Here is a 13,030-nt window from a genome sequence, read left to right on the forward strand (position 1 = left end):
CACAATTCTCATCTAAACTCTGTTGCTGTTGATATATCATATAGTGATGCAGACAGAGACTCCAGCTTTTTCTTTTTTCTCATCATCTTTTGTTCGGTATCTTTTGTTCCCATCCCTGAAACCTCAGAGATGGTTTAAAATGCACAAACAGGAGAAATTCAGGGTGGGTGCTTTAGGAAGAAGCCCTATGGATGTAGCCTGTGCAGCACAAGATTTTGCTGCTGTTCAATACACACTTTTTAACGGGTTGTTCCCCGACTTGTATTCTCATTTGAGAATCACGTCTGGCCCCACGAGACTACATTTGGGTGTAGTCTCCCGTGGCTCTTTAGTTTCAACCTAAATGTCACAATCCCACCACTGGATTTCACAGTTTTTTTTTCCCTGTGTCAGTCCAGTAAAAAACAAACAGTACAGAAACTAACACAAAAGATAATTCAGTTTTGGGTAACATGACACATTGTGTGGAGTACGAGTCGGCAAGGGAATCTTAGCATGGCATAGCTTATTATCTTAGCATAAGCTGTACGATAAACTTTTCAAACATTATTTATAATACCATGCACAGATTTAGTCTTGGTCTTCCACAAAACATATAACAGAGCTAGAGAACATTCAGAGAAGAGGAAACTATGTATAAGAGGGAACATTAAAGGAATTATTTTTCATTCAGTTAATTTCATGAGGGAAATGAATAGTGTGGATTCTGGCTATAACTTTAAAATGAGTTCTTCAACAGGAAAACAGGGATGCAGATTTAAGTGGTTAAGGTTAAAGTTCCCCTTAGAGTTTAAAAGCATTCATTTAAATTGAGAAAAAATAGACACAATGGAATAAGTTAAAAGCAGTGTAGTAGATACTCTAGGGACAATCAGATTGGAAGTTGACTAAATAGAGATTGACAAGCTATGCTGGGTGGAATGACCTACTGTCATCAGAATGTTTTGTATGTTGTAAGCTGTAGATCCATCCACAGGCTGGCTTATTCACCTTATGACATATGCAATACAAGTGAATGAATTAAAAACTCCCCAAATCTATTTTGCATAGTTTGTTTAAGATAGATCCATATGGTAGACACTCTATTTTCCAGCTATGGCACTTTAATAGGCTCTCCTGGGAAGGATTCCCAGTTATTTTTTCACAGTACAACTCAGGCTTAGTCACAGCACTCAGGCACTTGCCTTCTAGAGCAATATGGTCATCTGGGCAGTGTACTTATTTTCTCTTTCACTAAGATTGTCTCTTGCTCAGTGACATTTTGGCAATATATGTGTGAGTCAGGTATACCCCATACGCCTATTATTTTGTTTTAGACACTATTCACAAATAATATAACTCACATCATTCCGATAGCCCCCTTATTTTGACTAATACTCAGAATCCTACAGCTTCTTTCACTTTTGAACTGCATTGAAAATCTTGTCTTACAGTGCAGGCATCTGTTTGACTGCTGCATAAACAGTATCAATAAGGAGTTACTTTGAGAACCTGTTACAAAAGATTGACAAGCATTTTGATAGACATTCGCTGATTTTCCCCAAAATCCTCCCACCAACAATCAGCATCAGATTTTCCTGAGTTGTTCTTCTAAATGCTAATCAGTGACCAAAACTAATAGTCTATTTTGTGAATTTTTGAATCATTATTATAGGGCCTTGCACAACTGTCATAATTAAAATAATAAAACATTTTCCAAGGTATCACAGATTCATTTGTTCTTGTACTTGTATTTCTGATTTAAAAAATGATAAAAGCAATCTTTGCTATCTGATGCATTTTTTTATATTGTTATTTAAATAATTTCATATTCAGATGTTCACCTTAACAGATTTTTTTAACACCTACTCAACTTAATACAAAAGTGAAAGTTGAATATTTAGAATGGTAAAATTGAATTCAAATATCAAATATGTTTTTTTTTTCTAATTTCATTGTGTGCAGTAGGAGTGCAAAAGAATTAAATTTTTGATTGCATTTTCTTGTTAAAAAGAGTTGCATGCTCTGTAAAGCAACAGTTTTGGTGCTTCCCATTTACCAATACATTTAAATGGATGGTAAAGTCAGTTGTAATTATTTCATTTGGCAAATGATGATTTAAATGCATTACATAATGATAATTTGCCTAGCTCTTTATATTCCAATCACCGTAAACATTATGAACTGCTTCAGAGGTCGCGCCACAGTGTTTCTGCAAGTAAGCTATAATGTGAAACAGAAATCTTCTATTCAGTTTAAAGTATTCTATATATTTAGAATCCTAAAACAATCTATAAAGGTCATAATATTTTCTTTCATATATTATATTATATTATATTATATTATATTATATTATATTATATTATATTATATTATATTATATTATATTATATTATATTATATTATATTATACAAAGCATGAATGTGAAATGCTTATGTTCATTTTTTATCCTTAAACATAAATGCACTATTACAGAACTCACATCTGAATTCCTGTTTGACTTCTTACAATGCAGCATATTTTGCTGTGCACATATAAACGACATGAATAATCTTTATACTGGCAAGGATCAAGGCCAGTACAATATACATATGTTTACTAGTTCATTCCTGTTTCAGCAAAATCTTTCAAAATAAGCAAGATTTGTTTTTGAAGAAAATCTCTGTGTATGAATCAGCCTCAGATAAAAACAGTGAACTGGAAACCTCTAACATTTGATAACCCAGGGTCTCTCTTCTTACATGAATTAAAAAGCAATAGATATGTTTTCTTGATTTTCCTACTTTACTTGATGTCATTATACACAAGGCTATTAGTTATCAGGAAGAGTAACTATTGAAGGTCTTATTTTGTAATGAAAGAGTCTCCTCAAAGATCATTTGAAAAGAGAACATCAAACCTTGTTTTCTCTGTTTAATTTATTGTTTTTGCTCTTCTCGAATATATTTTTAGTCAAGGAAGCAAGGTGTGATATCTTTGATAGATGAAATGGTTTTCGGAAACAATATCTGTATTAATAGAGTGTGGCCTGGTAGGAGAACCTAGAATAGTTGTCAAAACAACACTACACTATTTAAAAGAATATCTTACAATACTGAATACAGAATGAATAAATAGAGAGTTCTGCTTTATGTCTGGCCTCATTAAGACTTCAAAAAATAAAAATCCTTTCCTGGTAAAAAAAAATATATATATTGGCCCATTTTGCCTCTGCTTGTTTAATGAATCACTGTACACCTTGGGATTCATTTCTCAAACATTCATATAAAAAGAGAATTTCTATACTTTGACCCGCAGTATGAATAGGCGACATAGTCATATTGACCAATCTGAATAGACAAAATCACAGGAAAAAAGATGGAAAAAATTAAGTTCTTCCATGTGATCAATGACTGTTTGTGAAACTTATTCTATTCCACATGCTTTGAGAAAAGAATTTCATAATCATACAAAATTGTTTAAGCCTTTCACCCTGACCACATGGTTGTGTTTTATTACTACTCTTTTATTTGTTGTGTACAAACTACTCCTTTCACATGCTGAATGGTCAAGTATGCTGATTACTTTCATGAGAACTGATGGCAGACTTCAACTGAACCGAAATATTTTTATCACCTTTATACACTGATGAGCATTTTGTAGAGATGCTGGAGAAGTTCATGTTCCCCTGACCCACCACTTCCAACTCTTGGTCTTTGGTCAAGAAAGCTTACCAGTGGCTGTTGTTATTGATATAGTTAAAGAAGACTATAGTATCAGAACAAGAAATTACCATTTTTTCATTTCCATTACTGAAAGTTTTGTAACTATTTCCACAGTCTGCCATAGTGATTTCTCTGCTGAGGATAGGATGCTATTTGGGAGAATTTTGTGCACTGCTTCCAAAATCATTGGTTTTCAACTCCACACTTTAGATTTGCTCTCCTTTTACAAACTGCAGCATAAGACTACTAAAATATTTAGTGGCCTATAAAACTCTGCAAACCCCTTCATCCCGTAAACTGCTCTGGTTATTCAAGACCAGATCTACTACATTTCAGTAAAATCTTTATCCATGAATTTAACTCCATTCATAGTAATTTGCGAGTTTTTGTTAAAGTGGTTGCTTGTGGACTGTAAAATTGTGATTAATGTTATTGTTGTGCTGATGTTGTACTATTTATTGATGTTTTATTTGTTTATGCTGCACCAAACCAAATTCCATACAATTGACATTTCCGTTGGAAAAACTTGTTCACAATTTTGCAGTTTTTCCTTGGTATTTAAAAGAGCATAGTTACAAGAGCTTACTTTTGTTTTTGCACATTGTTACTGATTTCTGATCTTGCTTGGTCAATAAGTGAGTACTTATTCTAGCAGTAATGGGCACAAGACCAACAATTACCCAGGCAGGGCAGCAGTCTTTTGAAATATATCCTGACTTACAATGGGATAAATTAGATATGCCATTAAATTTAACTGTGAGAGTAATTATTTGCAAACACTGACGATGAAGTGATGCTCAATGCCTGTGTGCAAACCTTTAGATAAATATTAATTGCTATATATACAGTACTTCTGTAATAAACACAAATACGCATAAAGGATTGGGGTTTTTACCCCCGTATACTGTAACTCAAAATCATCAATTGTTTTTCCAAATCTCAAAAGACACAGAAGGATAGGTAGATGGGCAGTTTATAGGGTTGGACCAGAAATGAAACAGTGGGATGCTGGGAAAACTGTGGTGGTGGATGGGTGGCTGACATCATTAAACAGGGACCAGAGGGAAGGAACCTGGAAGTGCTGTGGCTCTTTCAGTTGTCTGGGCAGCATTACAGTGGCAGTGCCTCGTTTTTTCTGAGGAAATAAGAAGAAAGAGGTTAGTATGCTGCCGTTGTCCCCTGGCACGACTTGTCGGGTCCTTAAGTTGGTCCCCATGTGCTTGTGCATGACAACTTCATATATGTATTAACAAAAAGACAGAGAGAACATAAAGATTTGGGGCACCCTTAGGCAAATTCCATATAATTGACAAAAAATTAACTAAAATTTGTTAGCAGAAATGTCTTTCCAGATGCAAGTCTAGTAATAGACTGATTATAAATGGTGGTGGAGCCAGTCAAGAGGTCAGTGGAGAGGAAGAGTCGGGTCCAGGTGATCAGATACTGGAAGTGATGTCATGATTTGTCTTCTGTTGATCAGCTGATCTGCAGATGAAAAAAGAGGAGAGACGTTAGGCGACAGCACCAACCCTCTGTCAAGAGTGGAATTACAGTGAAATGAGTCCTTAGATTATTTTCCAATCGCACGTATGTGGGAATATATATAATACAAAGCTGAATGATAGACTTCATGATTCACTCACTCATTCAATAAGAATAACATCATTTTCCATTTAGCTAAGAAGCTGAAATTCAGCAGGATACATCTAGAGCAGCAGGTATCTGCTAAGAAAGAACATTTTGATATTTTCATATTAAAGGGTGATAGACACAATAGAAAAACTAAATACCTCAAAATTTCAGCTGACGAATATGACTGAAATTTGATGAATTTGTAGAAAAATGAAAATTAGCCTGATGTGTATTTTCATTTGTTGTTATTTGTTATTAATAATACTCCAGCCAGTGGGACATTTAAATGCCCTGTGTCACCACAGTGTCAACAGCGATCACACAGAGAAATGGGGCATGCTGCTTTATGTAAGTAAAGGCTGTCTGCAGAAGTGAACAGAGAGGAGGAAAGTTCAGTGAAGCTCAGAGAAGATGTGTTTAGGATGCGTTTAGCAAGTATGCACTATTGCCAGGCTCTGTGGTTGTGAGTACTGTACATTTTGTGCAACCGATCCAGTAAAAAATGTATTTATCATACATTCCCCCATTTTATCTATAAGCTTGTGGCAAATGGTGATGTGAGGACTACAATTTCCATCCGCCAATTTGCTGCTCCAGACGATTTCATCAACACTTACAAAGTGTAAATACAAGCACTGACAAACATGGCATGTCATCAAAGGTAAAAACTGCTACATTTGTTTTTATCTCAGACACTTTGGATAATGAAGTCTCACTGGAATACATTAATAGCGTCTGTCTTTTTGTCTTATCATGGATTTCACAAAAGACATTTCTCCCCTGTTTATTTTAATCTGAAGACTTTTCTGAGAAATGTGTTGCTAAAACCAACGTATGAAGTGTTTCCAGCATTGCCAAACCCTTAAGGAGCAATCTTCCTTTCCTTCTTTCTATACATAAACCCCTAACACCACCCTCCCATCACCCCCCCACCCCGTTCCTGTTCCTGTTTACGCTTTTAGGAAGTTGCACTTGAGAAATTTAATGTATTCAAAAGGAAACTCAAATGTTATGCTTATCATTACCTTTTGTGGTGTTATATTTGACATAGTCAACGAATTGAGATTTGAGTTGTGGCGTGATGTTCTTGGTCAAGCATGCACTTCATTTACTGTTCATCAGATGTAACAATAAATCTGATGTAAACTGATTAAACTACATTTTCTTTTTGAAAAAGTCAACCTTGTTATTCTCCTGCATATTGTCATTCATTTCACAATACCAATCAATGATCAGTGATAAGGGTTTTTTCAGTTTAAAAAAAACAAATAGGAAATAAAAAGAAAAACAATTAACAGATGGAGCCAAGCCAAGATAGCACAGAATGAAGAACGATTTTTTCTATAACTGATTTAGACAATGTTTTTCATGTGGTACAAAGAGAACAAGGTGGTACTTTTGAGTGAGTAAAAGTAATAATGTTTGCTTTTGTTTTTGGTTGAGATTTATTCAGACTCACTGTATAATGAGGCAGTGCTAATTTTAGATTATGATGCCATTACACAGTCAAGATTTTAACTTTGAATGAATCAACTTTAAATCATCTTTACCCAATACTGCTGTTGGGAATATTTTGTACTTCGGAGTTCTTCTGTAAGTTCTTCCACACCAGCACCAACAACTGTAGATGCTTTTCTACTGTCCAGGTTGTACGTGGTTCATCATTTTATTTCTTCAGTTCTTTTCTGCACAATGCTTAAAATGTTCAATTCATTGCATGTGCCATGTAAATGTGCAGCCTGTAATCATCTTTATTGTTCATAATAAGTTAAAGTAAAACACAACTCAATCACAAAGCCATATTAACAAAATTAAAAAAAATAATAAATACTATAATACTGCATTCAATGAGCATACGACTGGTAGTAAACATGAAAAGAAATTCTTGCATGAGCAACGTAAAACCCTTATCTGAAGCTGAGTTTAGTTCAGTTTGCTTTCTGCCATTGAATGATACGTATATAATGCCCATTACAAGGTTAAAATTTGTGGTTTGCTCTACTTTTTGTTGCAGTTACCAAACATTTCCATTTTGTAAGTTTATTTGGAGTTTATTTCAGTTCTTACTGATTCCAATTCTTAGTTCCCAACTTTCTCTGAGTTAAAATGTTGTACACTAAGCCAGTTTCAATTTGTTTATTGCTTTTGATCTAAACCCTCTGAAACCTTTTAACAGTACAAGATTACAAAGTCCAACATTCATATCTGATTGAAGCTACCATTTTTACAGGATGTAAAATTCACATTATTCCTGTTATTGACATAATTATTTATTGGATTTAAAAAAAATACAACTTCCTGTAAAATCGTGTTTTCCCATGACAATCAATAAATGCCAAGATCAGTCACCAGGAAATGCTGGAATTGATTTGCTGCATGAATGTTTTACTCAAGGGCAATTGAATGTAGCATGTTTAAGAGTAAGGAGCTCCAGAGAACTAATAATATTAGATCTGGTAAAATAACTACAAAAATAGTATAAAAAAAGTTGTACTTCTGATACATCTGATTAACTGATTGCAACATAACCGAGGCCTACTCTTTTAGAAACTTTCACAGGCAAAGCTGTGTTACATAGTGTCATACGTGTGCGCTTGGGGAACAGCTTATGGGCTTAAGTGAATGCAATACTTCACCGAGGCATAATAATAATAATAATACATTTTATTTATATAGTGCCTTTCCCATGCTCAGGGCACTCACATGAGGTGGCGGTATCTAATAATAATTTCTCTTTTCCTCCCTCTACAGAAAGGAAGACTGAGTGAGACCATTCCACTTATGTCGTCGCTTCTGGGGTCCAACCATTTGGACCCGCCTCTTCCTCCCAGAATCCATCATAACCGGAAGATCCACAATCTGGGCAATCTGCCTCATTGAATATGTCAGAACGACTCGATTTGGTTGTTGACATGTGTGTTCTTTTTTTGATCTTATAATAGATGGAGTTAACCTTCAAGGTGCCCCAAAACACTTAAATCTCTTTTGCGTCTTATTACAGTAGCTAGCATTTAAATAAGCATTATGTAACTGCTATGAATCCTTATAAAGAAAGATGAATACATTGAATTCAGTGTAATTAAACTGTGAATTTCCCACATTTTAAAGTAAACATGAAAACCCCTGACAAATTTGGCGCAATTTATAGCTATTAGATTAAATCAACAGAAAAAATAGCTACTAGGCAGATTGTGAATGCAGTATGACAAAAAGTTGGTTCTTCACTTGTTTGTGGGATTAACACATCTAAGATAATGTTATTACATCTTTAATATCACTCTGATATTAGTATTTTGTTATGTTCCAGCCCTCACTAATGTGGAAGCTGAATTTAAATTTTAGTCTCTCTTAAAAAACAGAAATTTGTGAGCTGTATTTAGCCATCTGGATTAATTCCTGTTTAACTGGCACTGTATGAGACACAGCCACCTAACTGAATAAAGTAAATATTATTGATGCATGAATGAATGTAATTTCTGTGTCATCTATAATTCTGCCTAGTTGGTAACACTTGCATCAAATAATGAGTACCTGTTTAATAAGAAAGAAACATGATGGCACATTCATCTGATAGAGATCTGGACTTAAATCCTGGCACTGTCAGTATCTGTTGTTGTGTCTATTCTATTCTATTCTCCAAAGCAAAGAAATCAAAACTAAACAAAGCAAACAACACTTCCAAATTCCCAGGAACAATCTCCCTCTTCTTCTTGTGAATTCTTAGTTGCGTCCGTTCTATGAAAGAGATATTTTCCTGTGAGATTGGTTGATTCTGTCCATGGTTCTTCATCCAAAGGACCTTGATCAGTACACCTCCCAAAAAGGATAACTGTAGTATTATCAGTTGTTTTTCTTGATCTCATAAAGTATTTTATATTTCCTTTTTCCATTTGAGCTTATGGATCATGTTAAAATGTGTAAAATGCAGTTTATCTAAACATACAACCAATACAACATTCCATATGTTAATGTTTAAAAATAAACTGAACTGAATCATATTTGATACTCAATGATCATTGTTTCTACTTTGTGCTCCTCTTGTATTATCAGGCTATTCATCCTGAAAGTAATCCTTTAAAACCTCTGTAGGAATGTTAATTTTGTTCTGTTTTATGTGGAATCTCATTCTTTAAGTCAGTACACAAATTAATGACCACAGGTGAGAGTGGGAATGTGTTTTGCACCTCTGTAGAACCACTAGCACTTTAAACCATTGGTAGGCCACTTTCATGATCCCTTCATGAATAAGATACTTAAATGACTTCATATTTGTACAATCTGATTCTTGTCTTAACCATTTCACATTATGATTTAAATCAAAAAAGTACAAACCAAAGATCACAACCACATGACATCAAAAGCAAAACATAACTAGTAATCATCATAGAGGCATTAGCTGCTTATTGATATCTTTTCTATCCATGCAAATCGCAACCAGTAAGAGAGACAATGCACACCCATAATGGACCTTATGCCCAACCAAAAGCATATTGCATTTAACTGTAAGAATGCAAACATTTCCACTTAATAAATACTAGGGTTGGATGGTAGACTACAGTATCTCACTAAAACCATACTCTTGCTGTGTATAACACAAGACTTTTGGTCATTAGCCTTCTCCAGGGCTACAAAGGGTTATAAGAGGGACTGGAAACTCACATGAAATACGCGTGTAAGGATAAAAAGCTGAACAACCCTTCCTAGGGCAGTATAGAATATTGCCTGGCCTGCTTCTGAGGTTTGATTACTGGCTACAATTTTCTTTGCAAAATATCACCATATTCTTACATGAGTAAGCTGAAAGGTACAATTCAGAAGTTATTGTGATGTATACCCTCCTCCCCATTTTGAAAATGAGCAGTATCACCTTCAACGTTCCAATCCAAGGCTACTGTTTTTACTCTACTGTATATGGAACATGGTTAACCATAGCATACCAACAATACCCAGAGCCTTCAGCATTTATGGCCTAAGCTCATCCACCAGTGCAACCTGACCCATGTGTAACGTCTTAACTACTGCAGTTGTCAAGAGTTAAAATCACACAACATTTTGTGTATTTTTTATCTTGGCACCTCATTAATAAAGTATGTTAAAAGTTGTTAAACCTTTGTCTTTTTATCCTGTAAATACTGATATAATAGAGTAGTTAATTAATTTTTACAGTAGCTTTGGCACAAGGCAAAGGGTGGAAAAGAACACCTCCATTTTACAGAATCCTGGAGAAAATTAACCTTTGAGAGCCTGCAGTTCTTATTTGTTCAAAAAAACAAAATCCTGTTCACCAAGCCTAAAAGCTGTTCTGCCGCTCCAGGACATTCTAAATATATGACAGTTTTATAGTAACTATTAATCATTGCTCTTAAGATGCTGTAGCCATAGCAGAGATACTGTCCTTTAAGCTGATGATACATTCCATAGGACTGCTGGGAAGCTTTGACAATGGGGCAGTGGTGCATGGCGCCACAGCAGGATACTGAGATTAACATGTGACATATTTTTCACTAACACTACATGTACTGTAATTCCAAATTGCTATTTGGAGCATGAACCTTTTCTGATGTTCCTAGGAAACTAAGTACAAATGACATCAAGGAAACAATATATTGACAGAACTTCCCAATCATATTTTTTTAAAATTAATTTCTACAATCATAGTCAACTCTACAATGCAAGGGAAGAAAAGAAATGTCAGCACGGGTTCTACATGTAAGGAAAGAAATCCTATCTTCGGGGATTCATAGATAACCTATCTGCATAACTGTTATTTTAGTTGGATACAACACCTAACGTTGTTTTAGTCTTTAATGAAAAGGGATACATATGCAATGCATTTTGCACATTTTTTCCCAAGACAAGTGATGTTATTGACATGTGTTGCTATTTTTCTCTTTAATTAAAATCTTTTCTTAACTGCTTTTTATCCTCATAGACACTTTTCTTTTTACTGTACTGTTCTGTCACAACCTTAGTTATTAATCTTTGGTTTTATGTACTTTGCTCTTTCTATAAAGAAGCGTTTCGTGTTTTTTTGCCTTCAGTGCACTTTTAAACATTTTTTATGATTTTCCCCAAGTGCATGTTTTAACTGGAAAGAATCTGTTTTGATCCCCCATTATCAGAAGCATATTCCTTTTTTATTCCAATACAATTAAATTTTGTTTCCCCAAGAGAGAAATTTGGTTTGTCCATAGGTTTTACAAAGAGACAACAACATAACATTAACAATACTTCAATGAAGAACTCAGCCGTCAAAGGTTAACTTTGTACAAATAAAATATACTGTAGCAGTGAGCATAATACTTATGGTGAAACTTTAGATCAAACATATTAAACAAAAAAATTAAACAGACATTTACACTCAACTGGTGATTGTACACTGCACATTGTGAGGCTATTGTGTTTGCCATTGCCATAGGAAACAATCCCAGAATTTCCCAGAATGTGCATGTTTATGATGTCATCAGGTGACAGGTTGAAGGTTGCCCCTGATAGTTCTACTGGAAAACTAGAGAAAAAAGGACCCTGGACTGGTTGTATGCCAATGTTAAGGATGCATATAACTCAGTTGCTCTGCCACCTTTCGGCTGATCAGACCATAATTTGGTACCTGCATATAAACTTATTGTCCACTGGCTGCCAGCCACCACCAGGACCATGATTGAATGGACAGTTGAGGCTGATGAGGCTCTGAAGGAAGCCTTTGAAAACACCAACTGGGACATGCTATGTGAATCACATGGCCAGGACATAGATAGAATGTATCACTGTATCAAGGACTAAATCAAGTTTTGTGTGGATAACATAGTCCCTAAAAAGACAGTGTGCTTGTGAACCATGGATCACTAAAGACTTGACTATTGGATAGGAAGAAGAAAGCCTTCATGTCTGGAGATGAAATAAAGCAGGTGCAGTCAGAACTCCACTACAGAGACAAACATCAGCACAAATTACAACAGAACAAACATGAAGATATTGTGGAATGGGTTGAGGACTATCACTGGCTGCAAGTAGGCTGTAAAACATGGTGAGGAAAGGAACAAGAGCAGAGTTAATGAACTGAACCAATTCTTTAATAGGTTTGACTCATTCTTGTCTTTATAGCCCTCCCTCAACACTGCCGGCCTCTGTGAGCTAGCTGAGGAAGTTTTAGAATCCCAACTGCCATCTACACCCTGCATGACCTTCCTCCACAATGACATCACACGTGTGGTCTCCAACTCCTTTCCACTCTCTGGACTTTGGGTCTATTAACAACGAAGTGAGGAGAGTTCTAGGAAAACTCTGCATAAACAAGGCTTCAGGGCTGGAAGGAATCAGCCCCAAGGTGCTGAAAACATATGCTAGCCTGCTCTGTTGGGACCTAAAACACCCGTTCTCCCATGAATTTGTAGAAGGTTCCTCAGATCTTGAAAACATCCTGTGTGGTTCCTGTGACAAAGAAAGGTCATTCCAATGATCATAAGGACTTCAGACCAGTTGCTCATATGTAATGAAGACCTTTCAGAGGCAGGTCCTAAAACAGCTATGGCCCTTGGTTTTAGAACATCTGGATCCTCTGCAGTTTGCCTGTCAGACACATACAGGTGTGGAAAATGCTGTCATCTCACTAATGGGGGAAAAGCTCAAGGCTTTGCATCTCAATGCCTCCACATTCTCCTGGATCATTGGTTACCTGACCAACAGACAGCAGTTTTAGAGGCTGCGGGACTGT

The 13,030-nt window shown here is 35.6% G+C and overlaps 1 protein-coding gene across 1 annotated transcript in view; it reads left to right on the plus strand.

Moving 5' to 3' along the window:
- LOC127529209 (uncharacterized) overlaps positions 1-12,570 on the plus strand; it is a 185,818-nt gene extending 173,248 nt beyond the window's left edge. The window contains exons 4-5 of the mRNA XM_051932207.1: positions 12,185-12,326; positions 12,421-12,570. Of these exons, the coding sequence (XP_051788167.1) occupies positions 12,185-12,326; positions 12,421-12,570 (292 nt within the window). The remainder of the gene's footprint in view (positions 1-12,184; positions 12,327-12,420) is intronic.
- The last annotated feature ends 460 nt before the right edge of the window (positions 12,571-13,030 follow it).

This window comes from Erpetoichthys calabaricus, chromosome 9 (genome assembly GCF_900747795.2).
Source record: "Erpetoichthys calabaricus chromosome 9, fErpCal1.3, whole genome shotgun sequence".
In the NCBI taxonomy this organism is placed as follows: domain Eukaryota; kingdom Metazoa; phylum Chordata; class Cladistia; order Polypteriformes; family Polypteridae; genus Erpetoichthys; species Erpetoichthys calabaricus.